Source organism: Onychostoma macrolepis, chromosome 16 (genome assembly GCF_012432095.1).
Source record: "Onychostoma macrolepis isolate SWU-2019 chromosome 16, ASM1243209v1, whole genome shotgun sequence".
Taxonomy (NCBI): Eukaryota; Metazoa; Chordata; class Actinopteri; order Cypriniformes; family Cyprinidae; genus Onychostoma; species Onychostoma macrolepis.
In genome coordinates, this window is record NC_081170.1 from 25,957,825 (window position 1) to 25,976,379 (window position 18,555).

At 35.4% G+C, this 18,555-nt stretch overlaps 1 protein-coding gene across 3 annotated transcripts in view; it reads left to right on the forward strand.

The window, feature by feature from the left end:
• Positions 1-18,555, forward strand: part of dnah5 (dynein, axonemal, heavy chain 5) — a 105,309-nt gene that overhangs the window by 32,950 nt on the left and 53,804 nt on the right. For all 3 annotated transcript variants that reach the window (XM_058746785.1, XM_058746786.1, XM_058746787.1), the window contains exons 36-53: positions 263-441; positions 745-932; positions 2,834-3,028; positions 3,572-3,706; positions 4,128-4,235; positions 4,321-4,474; positions 4,581-4,727; positions 5,318-5,559; positions 7,929-8,105; positions 9,847-10,051; positions 10,688-10,830; positions 11,910-12,044; positions 13,920-14,042; positions 14,706-14,919; positions 15,765-15,988; positions 16,431-16,629; positions 17,122-17,294; positions 17,703-17,833. In XM_058746785.1, coding sequence (XP_058602768.1) covers positions 263-441; positions 745-932; positions 2,834-3,028; positions 3,572-3,706; positions 4,128-4,235; positions 4,321-4,474; positions 4,581-4,727; positions 5,318-5,559; positions 7,929-8,105; positions 9,847-10,051; positions 10,688-10,830; positions 11,910-12,044; positions 13,920-14,042; positions 14,706-14,919; positions 15,765-15,988; positions 16,431-16,629; positions 17,122-17,294; positions 17,703-17,833 — 3,072 coding nt within the window. The remainder of the gene's footprint in view (positions 1-262; positions 442-744; positions 933-2,833; positions 3,029-3,571; positions 3,707-4,127; positions 4,236-4,320; positions 4,475-4,580; positions 4,728-5,317; positions 5,560-7,928; positions 8,106-9,846; positions 10,052-10,687; positions 10,831-11,909; positions 12,045-13,919; positions 14,043-14,705; positions 14,920-15,764; positions 15,989-16,430; positions 16,630-17,121; positions 17,295-17,702; positions 17,834-18,555) is intronic.

The following is an 18,555-nucleotide window of genomic DNA, read 5'->3' on the forward strand; positions in this document are numbered from 1 at the left end:
GTTAATTAATTTTACTCAGTACTTAAATGTATAATTACACTGTAACAAGGACACCTTAAAATAAAGTGTGCCCTAATAATAATATCAAGTACGTCTGATTAAAAATGTGTGATGCATGATGTTATGACTGTTCAGATATTTTTTACTGGACAACAGACGAAAATACTGATTAAGAAAATGTTTTTTTTTAACAGTGCAAATGTTACATTTGATTAAGATTAAAATATATTAATCTCTGCACCATTTTCAATACATTTCCCAGATGCTACATTACTTTAGCTCAAGCTCTGGGAATGAGCATGGGTGGAGCCCCAGCTGGGCCGGCAGGAACAGGAAAGACAGAAACCACTAAGGACATGGGCCGCTGCCTGGGCAAATATGTGGTGGTATTCAACTGCTCCGATCAGATGGACTTCAGAGGCTTGGGCAGAATTTTCAAAGGTGCCACATGTGTGCTCAATGCACATTATAAAAACAAATGTAACTTTATTCTTACAAGTTAAAACAAAAATCATATCCATGTAATATAATCATGATTGACAATATATGTGAGCTTGATTGTAACTTGATTGTAACTTCATTGTAACTTGTAAGCAATCATCTCTAATTTATTACCCGTACGCAAGCAATATATATGATATGGTGTGTGAAATTAAACATGAGTAACCCATTTTTTTATTAGGATGTTCATGTTCTTATTGCACACTTGAAGATGATTTTTTCCTTTCTTTTTTGTGTCTCTAGGTCTTGCTCAGTCTGGCTCCTGGGGTTGTTTTGATGAGTTTAACCGTATCGACCTGCCAGTGCTTTCTGTAGCGGCTCAGCAAATCGCCATTGTACTCACCTGCAAGAAAGAACGGAGGAAGAGCTTCATCTTTACAGATGGAGATAACGTGGAGATGAACCCAGAATTTGGCATCTTCCTCACCATGGTGGGCTGGTGTCTTTATGTCTTTAAAATATCACACATCTCACAAAGATTTACCTTAACACTAGGAACAAGGAACTAATAAATGGTATACATAAAAAGTATTGCAGTGGTTTGCACATTTTATCACTGTAAGTTTAAACACATAAAACACACAACACAAACGCACATCATCATTATTAACTGGTGTTTTTTATCATATTGCCAATCATAAAATAAATAAATAAATACAATTTTAAAATTTCTAAAACAGTACAATGAGATGTAGAGAAACATTATTTACTTTTGGTCAATTCCTCCTATTTTCTATTTCATATTATATAGAACACATGAAGCATTACAGTTACTTACAGATATCTCATTTAGATAAAATTACTATATATACAGTATATATATATATATATATATATATATATATATACAGTGGTGCCTGCAGGTGTACGGCTGTATGCACTGTGCGTACCATGAGCGCTCAGACTGTCCTGAGATTTGCCCCGCAAACATTTCAGCAGTAAATTATAGGCCCGTTTGTCCCGTATTTCTGTTGACTGAACCAGCCATGCCATTAATAATGAATGTATCAGTCTTTTGCATGCCAAAGTCAATTTCTGCTTATAAACATTGCATCAAATAGAAAGAGAAAATCGTGCTACACGCACTTTCATGAGATCGGGTTAGTCTACAACAATTAATTTGAAGCCTATTTTACAAATGGGAATACAACGAATTCATGACAATGTTTTACATTCAAGCTACCCGTAAAATTTATAGTGAAAAGTTCTTTAAAATCATCTGGAATGCAATAAAGTCATTTTTAAAGCTGTTTTGCTGCATGGATTAAAAATAGGCTAATAAATAATTCACATATCAGACAAAATTGTGTTGCAGAAAATCCTTTAAATTTTAAGGATTCAAGGAATTCAGAGCAGAGCAACATAAAAATCTGAAAAAATATAATCGGCCCTGTTTTAGGCTTTTCCTTATTTTTATATTTTAGACGGTGATGAAAAATGACTCGCCATCTCCTCGTTGGACTTGCCTTTAGAGAGAAATGCATCTTTACGGATTACATAATGAAAGAGTTTTTGTTTTCGATTTGAATTATTTCGTTTTAAAGTAGTAATTTAAAGCTTTCTATAGATATATTTATCATATTTGTGACTCAATTCGTTGAGTTTCGGTTCATCATTGTGAAGCACTCCTATTCGAGACGAGACGGCAAGCGCATCTGTTTTCCTATTTATTTTAATAAAAGCACAACGTTTTGTTGATATTGTGAATGCACACAAATAACAGTAGACCCTTTACAGTTCCGAATGATGTATTACTCTTACCTTTATAAGCAAAAATTACGGCATATTTTAAGTTGTTTCCACTATCAAGAAAAAAATGCAAGTGACCTGGCGCCTCCATGTCCTGAAAAGTGCACTTCAGCTTCCACTCTTCACACAAACGATTAGATATTATGCCCCTAGCGCACATTTATATATTTTAAACATTTAAACTAACACTGTGATATGCTTGAACTGTTTATATCTATAGATTGTATTTTATGCAAGTCGTGATGATTTGAGAAGGCTAAATTGATGGCTGCTGGCCGCTTGGTCGTTACTTAAAACAAACAAACAAACAAAAAAACCCTTACATTTAACGAACAAAAAACATATGACCCGACCCCTCCCCCCTCCCCCCTTTGTGCGTACCCTCAGAAGAAATCCTGCAGGCGCCCCTGTATATATACAGTATATATACTGTATACATTACTGCTTGTGAAAATCTGTGGGAAAAGACTAAATGAAATGGTGGTTTCAGTGGAAAAAGGTTTCATATTAACACTAACCTTAATGCAAACAATGTACAGTATGTTGTTGTTTTCACTTTTTTTCTTTTTTTTCCTCCGTACAGAATCCTGGATATGCAGGGAGGCAGGAACTTCCAGAGAATCTGAAAATTAACTTCCGCTCAGTGGCGATGATGGTTCCTGACAGACAGATAATTATCAGAGTGAAGCTGGCAAGCTGTGGCTTTATTGACAATATTGAACTAGCCAGAAAATTCTTCACTCTATACAAACTGTGCGAGGAGCAGCTCTCTAAACAGGTGACTATCATTAGTAGTAATGCACTATATAACTAATAATCAGATATTCACTTAGCTCTGCCCCACTCCTTGTGAACTAGATTAACAAATGAGGCTAGAAAATACAGTAAACTGTTGTTGCTCAGGAACTTGAGACAATGACAGTATACAGGTACCCAGAAGATAAACATGGTATTTTTTCCCTGCTTCTAAATCTTTAGTGTGTGCTGTGGATTAAATGTGTCAGCCTTCATTCTTGAATAAACTTATACATAATTATTCATAACTTAATTGACATTTTGAATAAGGTTGTGGTAGAGGTGAAGTTTACTAAAGTAAAAAGTGCCATTGTTAGTATGTTGTAGGCATGTTAATAATAGATCTGTTCACTTACATTTTCAGCAATTTTAGGTCATTTTAGACCAGAGAACTATAATGTTTTTTTTGTTTTGTTTTTTAAGATTGATTGGTTGCTTATTGATTGATTGATTGATTGATTGATTGATTGATTGATTTGTTTATTTATTGCTGAGCTTGATTTGGGTTTCTTTTTTTTTCTCTTAGGTCCACTATGACTTCGGTCTCCGGAATATCCTGTCTGTCCTGCGCACACTTGGAGCAGCAAAACGGGCCAATCCTAATGACACAGAGTCCACTATTGTCATGAGAGTTCTGCGAGACATGAACCTGTCCAAACTGGTAAGATTGCCAGCATACATACATAGTTTTCACATAATGAGGAACCAGTGGACCGAACAGTCATCAGACTCATGTCACTCTTTGTTTCGATTATAGATTCTCTCTCATATCAATTTGCAGTTCAGTATCACATGAATCGCCGATTTGATTGCACAGATACTATTTAAACTAAACTGAGCTAGACAATGACATCTCTGAATTCAATAATGAAATGCCTTTAACTGAAAATTGAAAATTGAGTGTTTAATCTTATCATTATACATTACTGACACTCTATCCTCCAATTTGATACTGTTAAGTGCTTTGACACAATCTGTATTGTAAAAGCGCTATATAAATAAAGGTGACTTGACTTGACTTATCAGAATTCCTTTCTAAAAATCATCTGTCATAACAATGAAATGTGTCTCTGTCATTTAAGATTGATGAGGATGAGCCATTGTTCCTGAGTTTGATTGAGGATCTTTTCCCTGGAATTCAGTTGGATAAAGCTGGATACCCTGATTTGGAGTCAGCCATAGACAAACAGGTTATTTGGTTGATAATTAAAAATTTCACCAAAATTTGAATGAAGTGGGAATCAAAATTTTCTCTTTATGTTTTTGTTGTACTAGGTGACCGAGGCTGGTCTGATCAATCACCCACCGTGGAGGTTAAAGGTCATTCAGCTATATGAGACTCAAAGAGTCCGTCACGGGATGATGGCACTAGGACCCAGCGGAGCAGGAAAAACAACCTGCATTCATACTCTAATGAAGGCCATGACCGGTGAGAATTAGACATTAGGCACAGAAACACAGGCCATTACCATTATTATTTCCTTATTGATGTTTAATTAATTTGTGATTTTGATTGTTAAAAAAAATATGTATAGATTGCGGCCAGCCTCACAGAGAGATGCGTATGAACCCTAAAGCTATAACTGCACCTCAAATGTTTGGTCGACTTGATGTGGCAACCAATGATTGGACTGATGGAATCTTTTCCACTCTTTGGAGGAAAACACTCAGAGCAAAAAAAGGTAGATCACCTTTTTTTAAAAAAGGGAATAGAATATGCATGAAGCTTTTTTCAACTCTGAAAACTGTATTTCCTGAGATTATTCATATCAAAGTAACTTCAAAGTGTAAAGCACTGAACATTAAAACTATTAAGCAGACTCGACATGTCTGGTCTGAAATGTATAAAAACACTGCTGTTTTTAAGGGAGTAAATGTTTTAATACATGTGAGCAGAGCTCCTCAGGGCTTTTTTGTCTGGTCAGTTGTGCAAGAAAGCCTATGGTTTCCAAAGTGGTTGAAAAAACTCTCAAACAGGCAAGAGTGTACTATTCCCTCCCATTACATAAAAGGCAGTGAGATCTATAACACATGAAAGAGAATGATTCATTTAAATGGGAAAAACATGCTGAAGCCTATCGACTAGGGTTTTCAAATCAATGAACAAGTGCAGACATCAAACAGGCCTTTAGACACTAATGGGCATAGCAATCAGCCATAAGATGTCAAATGTCAATCATTGATCATAATGATTGATGGAAGCCAAAGCATTATGCTTTTGTGTATCTGTATCTGTTACATTTCTCACTTGTACTTCATGTTTTGTTTATAGGGGAACACATATGGATTGTCCTTGATGGGCCAGTTGATGCTATATGGATTGAAAACCTAAACTCAGTCCTGGATGATAACCGCACACTGACATTGGCCAATGGTGACCGCATTCCCATGGCCCCCAATTGCAAGATTGTGTTTGAGCCACACAACATCGATAACGCCTCCCCAGCCACAGTGTCCCGAAATGGGATGGTGTTTATGAGCTCTTCTGTCCTTAACTGGAGCCCTATTTTGGAGGTGGGTGATGAGGAACTGAGTACTGAATCATATATAGTATATTTTTACATATAGTATATAATATATTACATATGATACATCATTTGATATAATGTACTTATTGTGTACATACCGTACAAGTTTTTACAGTGTACTTATATTTGAAAATACTGTCCTGTAATTACATTTGCAATTAATTTCTGTAGTTACATCTATAATTACATTGTTTACCTTACCTCTACCCCATAAAAGTAACCATACCAAACCTGCCATTTACCCATATCCTACCTCAATAGCAGCAATAGTGTTTTGCAAAAGTGTTTACCTAACAATTCAATATTTTATTATCAAGTACCTAGTTTAAAGCTGCAGTCCGTAATTTATGCCTCTTTGTCGCCATCTATGTTTGAAAACCTGGAATTACAGTTACTTGCGGAGTTATATTGCTTGCGTGGGGTTGTAGTCTGGCACAGCTCCAGCGCGGATGAATCTAATGTTCTGAGGTGAATGTGTAGCTGTCGGTCACCGCATCGGTGTGGATATTTACTGTACTTCGCAATCACAGATTAGTCGTCTTGGAATATATGACCCAAATAAGAATTTTCACCGGTTATTGTCATCTGAACAAGCAAGTTACAAGGCAGTCACGTTTGTTCTGACCAACTGAGGAAAAAAGCATTATCACAAATCGCGCTACCAATGGTGATTTAATCTAAAGATTGGTTAGCTCATATCACATCAAACTGTGCAAATTATTATTAATGTTATACTTTATTCTCAAATTAACAACATTAGCATTGCGTCACTATGAGTATAGTGTGTATGAGCGTGTAGATTTCAATTTCTGTACAGTTTAATCATTGTCATACCATTCGAATTTCATATTAAGAAATTATTTTAACCCAAAAGCAAACTATGCTCCTTCGAACTGGTTTTCTTTAAAATACAAATCTTGTGTAAACTCAGGCTACCTGTAATCAGAAGCACATTTAAAACTGGAATATAATTTAATTTCATTCACATGTGTTTCATAAACACATAATACTTTCTGGATTACAACATGCCATCAAAATGATACATTTAATTATTCCAGCTGCTGTGAGAAAAGGCTAAACGATCCGCCACCTGCAGGATCCTCACATAGGATAGCCTACTAGCTGGGACAACTTCTTTATGTTTACAGACCTGACATAATGATGCAGTGCCATGCTCGAATTTCCTGCGAAAACCTACCCGTACCACTCAAATTAGAAAACATTATTATAAGATAACAGTTGTGAATCGGGCTACAAAGTAAGGCAATAGTTTTGAGCACTGGCTGGTTATGTACTTGCTCAAATATTGATTTCGGATCATTTTTAACCAAAAAAAGTTACGGACTGCAGCTTTAAAGACATCTAATATAAAGTGGAACTGAAAATTAATTGACTTTTTTCCCTTTACATGTAACAGAATGAGATATTTAGATATTTATTTTCAAGTCTAAGTGAATGTATAGCTCTAAAAAGGAAAGAAGAAGAAGAAGAAGAAGAATGAGGATCAGACCAAAATTTAGGTTAACCGAAAATCTACTACAAAATTGGTCAAAAGACACCACAATGAACACTCTGAAGTGCAGTTTTAAATTAGCCTAAGGGTGAAAGAGACTTGGGAGCTACACCAAAAGAGATTCCAGTATATTCCTTGAATTAAAAAAATAAAATTAAAAAAATAAAATAAATAAATAAATAAATGGAATCATGCAGGTTTCAAACAAAATGAGGGTCAGCAGCTGATGATCGAATTTTAATTTATTGGTAAACTATTCTATTCTGTTCTGTGTTTGACCTGAATGGTTAGTTAAAACCAAAAATGTACATTCTCTCATCATTTACTCACCCCCATGTCAATCCAAACCCATAAAGCTTTCGGTCATTGGTTTCATCATATGATTCAATAATGCCTCTTCAGAACTTATATTAAATCACTAGATTTGAATGTATTTTGAACCATCAAAGTTTTAGGGGAAATGGACTTTCAGTGGAGGGACACAAATCTACAAATAAGTCCCTCCACATTTGCATCACAGAAGTGAAGAAAGGCATCTGCAGAACCCTGAATATAGAAACCAGTGGTTCTGCTAGTTATTCCTTATACTCCACTCTGAATTAATGGAGTCTAAAATCCCCAAGGCATTTCTCTCTGTCTTTATAACAGACTTCAAAGTGTTCAACTGTTCAATGGATGAAGAGTAAATGAGGGAGAGCCAGAAAAAGACAGAGAAGAAGGACAAACTATTTTTGAGCTCTAAAGGATACTTCATTTAATTTCCGTGTGCGGATGTCTATCTCCCACTCTGTGTGTCCTTCCTAACATGTTTTTCATTTGTGTGTTTGTGTGTGTGCTTTTAGGGCTGGCTGAAGAATCGTTCCCCTCAGGAAGGGGTGGTCCTGAGGGACCTCTTCTCCTCCTCTTTTCCTGAGCTCTATCGGTTCAGTATCCAATCTTTGCAGTATAAAATGGACATGCTGGAGGCCTTCATCATCATGCAGTGCATAAACATGCTGCAAGGACTCATTCAGCCCAAGGTTGTGATTCAACAGCTGTAGTCCTCATTAACCCAGATTTTGCAACAATGAAAGCCTACTAACTTGTCAATCAAAAATAAGTGTTTTAAACTTCAGCTTCTGTCATTAAAGAACAGAGCTGTTAGTCCAGTGGTTTATTGCATACACTATGTATCAGGGGTCACCAATTAGAAGACTGCAGTTATGACCTTTTGGCACTATATCCTATAATATTTTTATCTAACCCCAAACCCTTTACACTCCTAGCACTTAGCAACCTTGTTTCCCACAAAACTGCAAAATAATACCATTTCACTACATTTCATGCAGTGAGATTTGACTTATCTTGACTGTGGTCTTCATCAAATTGAAATATTTTATCAAATATGTCAACTTATTATTGTTATTATTATTAGATGCAATATAAGCAGAAAAAGCTTAATTCCTGACCAATTTTAATCAGTACATGTCATTTTGATATTTGACCCATGCAGATTTTCCCTTATCTGAAAGTCATGAATATGATTAGGATGAATTGTTCCCAGGAAATGTCACACATTATCTTTTGCACTGTCATTCGTAAAGCATTTAGTTAGAGATACACATTATACAGCCCTATTGTCACCACGCTATCATTCTGTGAGAATTCTAGCTCAATTATACATGAGCTGAATATACATTATACCCACTGGCTCTATAGAAAAGGACCTGTAACCTTCAGAAGCATTTTAGGCTTGATGTAATTTATTTTTGCACAATGTGTATGGAGCCCCAACAATGCAACCTACAAATGATTATGTGACATTTCTGTCAAGGACCATAACACAGACAAAGTCAAAATATTGTTATGAATTGAATGTTGAAGAATATTAACACTTCGGGCTGTCGAAAAGAAACATGTATGCCTAACTTCATGGCCTGAACTGTATTTGTTTATGAAAGCAGATTGAAGCGTCTTTTCCTTTCTTTATTTTACATAAAAGAAGCCATATTTATCATAAAGCGGACATAGTCTAGTCTACATTTTTTTTGTTTGCCTTGTGAAATCTACTTAGTCAAAACTTCAAACATCACAATTTAGTGTTACATGCACCTTCTCTTTGACCTTTAGAAATAAACAGGCTTTTATTTATTTATTTATTACAGGTGTGATATGTATAATTAAATGACATCTGTTATGATTGGCTAGCCTTCTTGCATGTGAAGTAGCTTACAACACCCTTGTCAAATGTATTATTGTAGTTTGCACATACTAGCTAAGCTGCTATGTATAAAATAAGCTTTATTGGAGATGGTGTAGGTTACATTAACATACACTACTGTTGAAAATATATATTTAAAAAATAAATTAATTAATACATTCACCGTGGGCACATTAAATTGATCAAATGTAACAGTAAAGATTTACATTTTCTACAACATTTCTATTTCAAATAAATGCCATGTTTTGAATTTTATATTCATGAAAATATCCTGAAAATTGTATTTCATTTCATTTATTTTACTTTTATTACATTTCATTAAAATGCTATTAAGCAGCATAACGGCTTTCAGTAATAAATTACATTTTAAAATATATTAGAAAAGTAGAAAAACATTAACTTAGTATAGTTAGATTTTTTGTTAGAAAGGTTTTTTTTTTTTTTTGGATATATTTGATCAAGCATAATATCTGTTCTCTTGGTTTATTGTGCAAAAAATAAAAATAAATAAATATCAGGCCTGTGTGCTCTGACAGAGTTTTGATTATGTAACCCATCAGGAGCAGGGAGGGGAGCTGTCTCGTGAGCACATGGAGCGTCTGTATGTCTTTGCTCTGATGTGGAGTGTGGGAGCCCTATTGGAACTGGATGATCGAATGAAATTAGAGAGATGGCTCCGTCACCATGACAATATTCGCCTGGACCTTCCCAGCATCCCTCCCCACAGCGAGGACACTATGTTCGACTTTTACGTCACTAATGATGGTATCTAATACACTTACACACCTCCTTCTCCCCAATGTTACATTTGCTTTATTTTTGCAACCATCAATCAATACATTTATCTTTGTCAATTATGGTGCTGTTGACATTTATCTGAAGTAATTAGGCCAATTATTAACTAATCAATATAAAAAAACGCAGAGTTTCTCTGACATTTTTGTATAGAGAGGCGAATTTGGACTTATGGAGAATAGTGAAGTCTGTAGTCTCAAGACAGTTTTGTTTAAAATTGATTCTGTCTTTGTTGGGTGGTTTTGGTGGGCCACAATATACATTCCAGGTTGACTTGTTGTTTTCACAGCTGAAGAATATAACAAAATAGCTTAGACCCAAAAGTCTCTGGTTCACAAGGTTATTTAGAAATTTTGCCAGCAAAATGTTTTACACTTTTCAATTCAAATAGACCGCTAATTGGCAGCATTCATGTCTAAACAAGATAAAGTTTCCAAGCCCTTGCATTTTCATGCCAAAAACTCCACTTGTGAGTCAGAACCAGGGATAATAACCCTATTTAATTATAGAACACATTGGCTTTTCGTTCTGGAATTTTAATGAAGGCACTTGCATGATGCTCTATTCAGAGTGCTGACAATGGAAATTTAACTGTATCTTTTGCAGGCCACTGGGTTCACTGGAATACCAGAGTGGAAGAGTATATTTACCCACCTGACTCCACACCGGAGTATGGATCCATACTGGTGCCCAATGTAGACAATGTTCGCACTGACTTTCTCATCCAGACCATTGCAAAGCAGGGCAAGGTGAGAGCCATTTCTTGTACTGCATCGTTTTGCAAGATTAAATGACAACTTGCTGCAAGCTTGCTCCCTTGTTTTGAGGGATTACATCATTTTACTAAAGTATGAATAAAGTATGAGTCATAAATTAATCATCGCCTATTTTGTTTGCTGTGGGACAGCTGCGCACCATAAACCGATCATTGTCGTCGTCCACTGTTTTGTGCATTTTATTCCAAGGGTTCAGAATAAATGATAAAACTATGTGAGGAAAAGGTCCATTATGTATTCATTATGCATGGATAATTGTCCCTATCTGCTATTACATTCAATATTGCTTTTGTTTAACATTCAAAATTGGGTGCATCAAGCAATTTACAACACAGATTTGTAGCAGTGATGCTAATTGACATTGTTTCTCTTGCACCAGGCCGAATTCGAGTTACAGCAAGTTTTTACTTGAGAGATGCAAGAACTTTAATTTAATTCTGAAACCTTTGCTTTCAGAGCACTGACACATTCATTATTTTGTGTATATTGATAAAGCTTTTTGTAATGTATCGCATGTCACATTTATCTGCCTGTTGCATATTCATATTGTCAAGAAATGGTGACAAGCAATGTGTTACGGTATGTAGGCTACAATTGGGAGCATATAGTATGATAAAGATGCTGATTCAGTTACTTAGGATGTTAAAATATGTTCTCAAAACTAGCATTAAAATTAATTATTAAAATACTGCAATGTTCTATGTTTGTTAGAATACATAGTTCCCGACACTCGTTAGCACCAGCTCTGACATATGAACAAGCATCATTTTGGTGGACTAGGGTTATCTGTGTTTTTGAGAATTGGACTGCAATTGTAGATCATATTATAAAAGCCTCTGGATCTTATAAAATCATTATAAAGTGTAGGTTCTCAACAATGAGACCCTGTAGCTCTGCATTATTGATTCCTCTGAGTGAGGCTTGTTTAAATGGATAGCTACTTTGTTTGTCATCAAGACTTTTCCTGTGCTGCCAGCACTATGATTAGCTGTACACAAGGACAGATGGTCGCCCTCTCTGGAGTCTACTCATGTTTTCTTCATGTGTTTCAGGCTGTGCTTTTGATAGGAGAGCAGGGCACTGCCAAAACCGTCATCATCAAAGGCTACTTGTCTAAATATGACCCAGAGTCCCACACTGCCAAGAGTCTCAACTTTTCTTCTGCCACCACACCTCTTATGTTTCAGGTATATAAAGACAATGTTTTCCCCCAAAACATGTTCAGTATTTTGCTGTCTTTGTCTTTTATCAGCAGGTATTCGGGTAACACTTTCTATGAAGTCTACACATGCATGCAAAGTGTTGTAATACATTTATAATGAAATATAAATTTAATACATATCACTGTTGGGGACTAACTAACTAAAAGTAATTATGCCAGTAACTACATTTTAGTACCAAGAAAGTAGCTCAATTCTTTTTACAGTAGTGTAGCTTTTTTTAGGAATATGCCTTTTTTAATATATAAATAACACAACCTGTCCTCCAACCAATACGCCCGTATAGGTCGTTTGTCCAAATCCCTGAAATACGGCCCATCAGAGCGTATACTACAATTGTGCTCCTATCGGCAACAGGACATTTTCTTATTAATGTTTTGTACTCTTTTATCTGCGTTATAATTCGGGTTTCGTGTAAGCTCAGTTGGTAGAGCATTGCGTTATACGATGATATGTAATCATGTGATCATGCGATCATGGGTTCGGTCCCAGAGAATGCACGCGCTCATAAAATGTGCACTAAAAATCATGATTTTGCATGATTTCTGTAAGGGGTAGGTTTAGGGGTGGGGTTAGGTGTGGTCATTCGTACGAATTAGCCACCTAGTAAAATATGTACAAATTACCGTGAGATCGGTGTAAAAAGTCCACACATTGCATTTAAATAAACACGCATTTTGATTGGTAATGACAGTCATACGTCATTTCATGACGATGTACGCTAGAGGGCGCTTAACTTTAAAATGTAAATATAGGTTTTTTGTTGGAGAACAGGCTCAAATAACAATGTAGCATGACAAAATACTATGTCACTGGTATTTATTTGTACACAAAGCATAAAAAACTGCTAAACTGCACTGCATTTTAAATCGTTTTGGTAGAAAAAATATTTAGTTAATATAATTTATAAATATACTGTATAAATGTAGGAAATTAATACTTTTATTCAGCAAGGATGCATTAAATTGATCAAAAGTGACAGTAAAGACTAAAATAAATGCTTTTGAACTTTCAATTATCAAAGAATCCGGAAAAAGCATAACAGTTTTCACAAAAATGTATTATACAACCATTTTCAACTCTAAGTTACTTGAGCACCAATTTAGCATACACTGACGAAAAACAAAAAACTAAATGTTAACTTAAAATGGTCTAAGTTAACTGTTTTTTACTAAATTGTATGGGTTAAATCGGGTAGAAATAGCTATAAGAAATAACAGTCACAGGTTATCGGTTATCACTGTTTACAGTATATTAGAACTATTTCTGAAGGATCATGTGACACTGACTGGATTAATGGTGGCTGAAAGTTCAGGCTTGTCATCACAGGAATACATTATTTAGGAATAAATGCTATTTTTTAAATATATTAAAATAGAAAACAGTTATTTTGAATTGTATATTTACCATATTATTTTGGATTGTGTATATATAATATTTCATAATATTTATTGTATTTTGATCAAATAAACGCAGCTCAAAAACACATAAAAAAACAAAAAAGCTTAACGACCACAATTTTGAATGATATGAAATATATGTGTGAACACACAGCATTACATTGTATTTACAGGTTTAATAGAAAGCGTTATCTTTTGGCCTAATGTAACACCAAGAAACCCAACAGGACCTGAAAGCATCAGTGTGCATAGCATTCCCCAGGCTCAGATGTTAAGGGTTATTCAGCCTGGTTAATGGTTCCATCACATTCCCTGCTTCGTTATTGACTATTGCGTTATTGATCCAAATCTCATCTGTGCTTCCTAATTTATGAGTAGCTGTTTGATGTGTTTGTGAGTAATCTTCATGTATATGATTGTTTTGCTGTCTGGAACATTTTAGCGTTCTGTGGAGAGTTATGTAGATAAACGAATGGGAACCACTTACGGCCCTCCGGCAGGGAAGAAAATGTCCATCTTTATTGATGACATCAATATGCCTGTGATCAATGAGTGGGGTGACCAGGTAAGAAACTGCATACGATAAAGCTGCCTAAATAGTTGCTTTTAACTGCAGGATGTAACAACCACTATTTGTATGTTTGTACTTTTCTTTATGTGGTAAAGTTTCATTCCCAAGAAGCACAGGTGAATGTACAGAAATACACAATAAAGCGCTATATAAATGCCTCATTCATTCATTAAACAGTTTCAAGATGAAATCTTGCATCCTGTTCACTAAGCACCTAACCTCTATTGCAGACATACAGTATTAAAATGAAGTTATGTGTCATTCAGTGCAAATATCCTCTTTTATATTGGAATTGGGTTTATTATTCCCAAAATGCAGCATTATCTGCCTTGTACAATTTATATACGTATTCCCCCCTTGCAAAGCAGGTGGTAGACATTATTATATACTAGACATTATGTATGTATGTATATATATATATATATATATATATATATTATAGACATTATGGTTTAAAGGAGACATTTGTGTACATTTTCCCTCAGACATGTCTGCAGTCATTTATTAAATTACGATATAATAAATTGTTATTATAAATCAAAATGCTTGATTTGCATAATTCCTAGGTGCTAAACCATCTACTCTCTCAATGTGGACTCTGTTTGCAAAGTTTGAACAAAGAAACATATTCACAGAATCCATTTACTTTCTTCACAGGTCACCAATGAGATAGTTCGGCAGCTGATGGAGCAAAATGGCTTCTTTAACCTGGAGAAACCAGGAGAGTTCACCAACATTGTGGATGTCCAATTCTTGGCGGCTATGATCCACCCTGGAGGGGGACGAAATGACATCCCCCAGAGACTGAAGAGACAGTTTTCTATTTTCAACTGTTCTCTTCCTTCCAATGCCTCCATAGACAAGATCTTTGGTTAGTATCATTGTCTGCCATTTGCAAAACAGTAAAAATCTATTACTTTAGGATAATAGTTATAAAAAAAAAAAAAAGCTGAAGATCTGAAGGTCAATTTGAGGCACAATTGTTTCACCCCTTTCTGTCAAAATTGTAGCAATAACATGCAGTCACAGACAGTCTTTATGCATCAATATTAAGCACACTGCAAAATTCAGTCCAATTTGAAATGTTATTCTAAATATGGTAGTATTTTGCTCTTTGTGGTTGTGTCATTGTTTCCTTCTAATCTTAGCTGTTCTTTAACTATAGAGCTATAGGACATGCATAAAGTATGTTTTAAAATTTCACAATTTTACCATTGTTTGGTGAATTTTCACAGATCTATTTAGACATGCATTTTGATATGTTATAAAAGGCAAAAAAACAAAAGAAGTATGTGGAACATGCTTCTTGGCTTGGCTCAGAGAAATATGATTTATCACATCTCATTTAATTTGGTCAAGGTTGTCAACAGATTTGCTTAAGCAGAACCGATTTTGTAATTGCCTATTGATTCTGACTATGGGTTTCTGTTAGTGGTTCTCTCTCTCTCTCTCTCTCTGCCTGAAGGTCTGCATCTTTATATTGACCATTTTTGAAATGATATTTCATGCTCACATGCAGGTTTGCCTGCAGTCTCGATATGTGTGTAATATTGTCATTTGTGTAAATTATTGTCATTCTTATTCAGCTCAGTATTCTGTCATTCATAAAGGCCACATTTGCTCATTCTGTCCTTCACTTTTGTGAATTACCTGTCTGCTAACCGCAATCCTTTCTCATTCACTTTCATATGCTGTATGTATCTTTTTCTGCTCCAGGCGTGATAGGCTCCGGTCATTACTGTTCCCATCGGGGATTTTCAGAAGAAGTACGCAACACAGTGGTCAGGCTTGTTCCACTGACCCGAAGACTATGGCAATTGACAAAGGTTAAAATGCTGCCCACTCCCGCCAACTTCCACTACATTTTTAACCTGCGTGACCTCTCCCGCATCTGGCAGGGAATGCTCAGCGTGACTGCAGAGGTCATCAGCTCGTCAGATGTGAGTGGAACTGTATGTCTGCTCTTATTCAGATACTCAGTGAACAATCTGAATGAAATGACATAATTACAGTTATTACACCATATTAAGCAATTTAACACACATCTAGCAATGTAAATCCATCCATCCATCCATCCTTTTATGGCGTTTGATTGTGATTACTCTTAATTATTCTGATTCCTTAACAGATTCCTTAAATTCATTAATGATTCTACTTTTACTATTACCACTTTCTTTACTCTTATCACATTTTAGTATGAATACAGTTACTAGCAATACATATGTTCAGATTAACTGTTAATGGAATAAAATGTTAATGTAAACAAATGTCAAATGAAATCTGACAAATGAACAAATACATTTTTGGTTCCAGTACTCGTTCAATGAAACCCTACATCGATTAAACAGAAAAAAAAAAAAATTGTATAATATATTGGTCCAGGTATTACTGCGGCTGTGGAAGCATGAATGCAAACGTGTGATTGCCGACCGGTTTACTGCCCCAGAGGATGTGGCCTGGTTTGACTACACGCTGGCCAAGCTAGTGGAAGAAGAGCTTGGAGAAGAAGAACGAATGGTGGTGGATCTTGGGGTGGATTCCTACTTTGTGGACTTTCTCAGAGATGCACCTGAGGCCACAGGTAATGATCAGAAACAAATCCAAATCCAAAATAAATGACAGTTATTTTTACTGATGTCAGCATATAAAAAAAAGAAGAAGAAAAAAAGAAAGAAGAAAAATGCTACTGAAAAAAAAAAAATATATATATATATATATATATAGTGTTAAATGATCCAGTTATGTTAACTTCTGCTAATGTTTAGTGTAATAAATTTGTTCAGTAGCATTTTTCTTTTCTTTGCTGTTTTTTTAAATATTTTTTTTATATGCTGATATCAGTAAAAAATAACTGCTTTTGGGTGTAACCAAGATGGTCATCATCTGAATTGCCTTAAAAGGACTTTGAACATGCCAAATAAGGACACACCCAAATATAATTTGTATTAATTTGATTTTCAATTTATACAAGAAATACATTGCTTTCATAAAGTGTGCAGTAGAGAGTTGATTGGCAGCTTTTCTTCTGAATTGAAATGAAATATCTAGGACTGACGTATTGTGTTATATACAGGTGAAGAGCCAGAGGAAACTGATTTCGACATGCCAAAAGTATATGAGCCCATCAAATCCTTTGATAGTCTAATGGAGAGGCTGAACATGTTTTTGAGTCATTATAACGAGAGCATCAGAGGAGCAGGCATGGATATGGTCTTCTTCAGGGATGCCATGATTCATCTGGTTAAGGTACATTGAGTATCTTATGCAATACTGATGTTTCTTGTATCTCTGTATTGGCAGCATGTTAACATCGGGGTCGAACGCTGGCCAGTTTGATAATTCTGCACTTGTTATCATGTTTTCAAGGGGGAAAAAAACGATTTCAATAATTCATCTGTCTACTAAAAAGAATAACCTTGTTATAAGATATTAGCATCCTTCTCTGAAAGAGAAAAAGAAATGCTCACAAGAAATTTAGATGATTCCAATGTACCTTCCATGCTGATTACAGGACCTACACATGTCCTACTTTGGAGAAGAGTACAAATAAGTGCTCTGAGTTTCTTTATGTAAAGTGTGTGTATAAACGTTTTGCATGGTAATGAGGTGGCATCTGTCTCTCCCTCTTTTCTCTCTTGCACACTCTTTCCCCAGATTTCTCGGATCATCAGAACCCCTCGGGGAAATGCGCTACTGGTTGGTGTAGGGGGTTCTGGAAAACAGAGTCTGACAAGACTAGCATCTTTCATCGCTGGCTACAAGACTTTCCAGATTACACTCACCCGGTGAGTCACCTTCACATACTCAATCATTTATAGCCTCTTTATTCAAATTCACTTTTCCCCTCCAGGGAGACAGAGGAAATTTCATCTGTCTCCTGTTGTTTGAGTAGTAGATCTACATAGTCACATGTCTAGACAATCTTTACAATGCAACTCTTTTTATTACACAGTAATAACTTAGTTCATAACATAGTTATAGCACAGTAATAAACATGTGTCACTGTTAAAGCAGTGTTTTTGTATTCCTTTTTTTTCCCTTTTACCAAAAGCCAATAATTACGAAAACAAAAACAAATATATTAGCTTATTAAAATAACACCAATACTACTGACTGAACAAATTGTAGCCATGAATTTAATTTATGCCATTGTTTTCTTTTTTTCTTTACTGTTGCTCTGAATCATGGCACAGCATTCATGTGATTGACACCAGTTTGCAAAATCTTTTGACCATTCCCCCTATCGTTGATTTTTCTAATGAAATATAAATTAAAAACACAGTTTGTCTGGTGTAATGCAGTTTAGTTGTGCTCCAGTAGATGGTATCTGTGCATAAGTGTGTCCTGGCCTTCACTTTCCAATTCAGCTCTGCTGTTGCAGACTATAAAGAGGACAAAACATATATCCAGTCAACTGTGCAGTCTGATTCAGACAACGAGACTGGACATTTTCAATTCAGACCCGTCTTCAAATTCAATTAATAATTCAGTGGTAAAATTGAAAGTG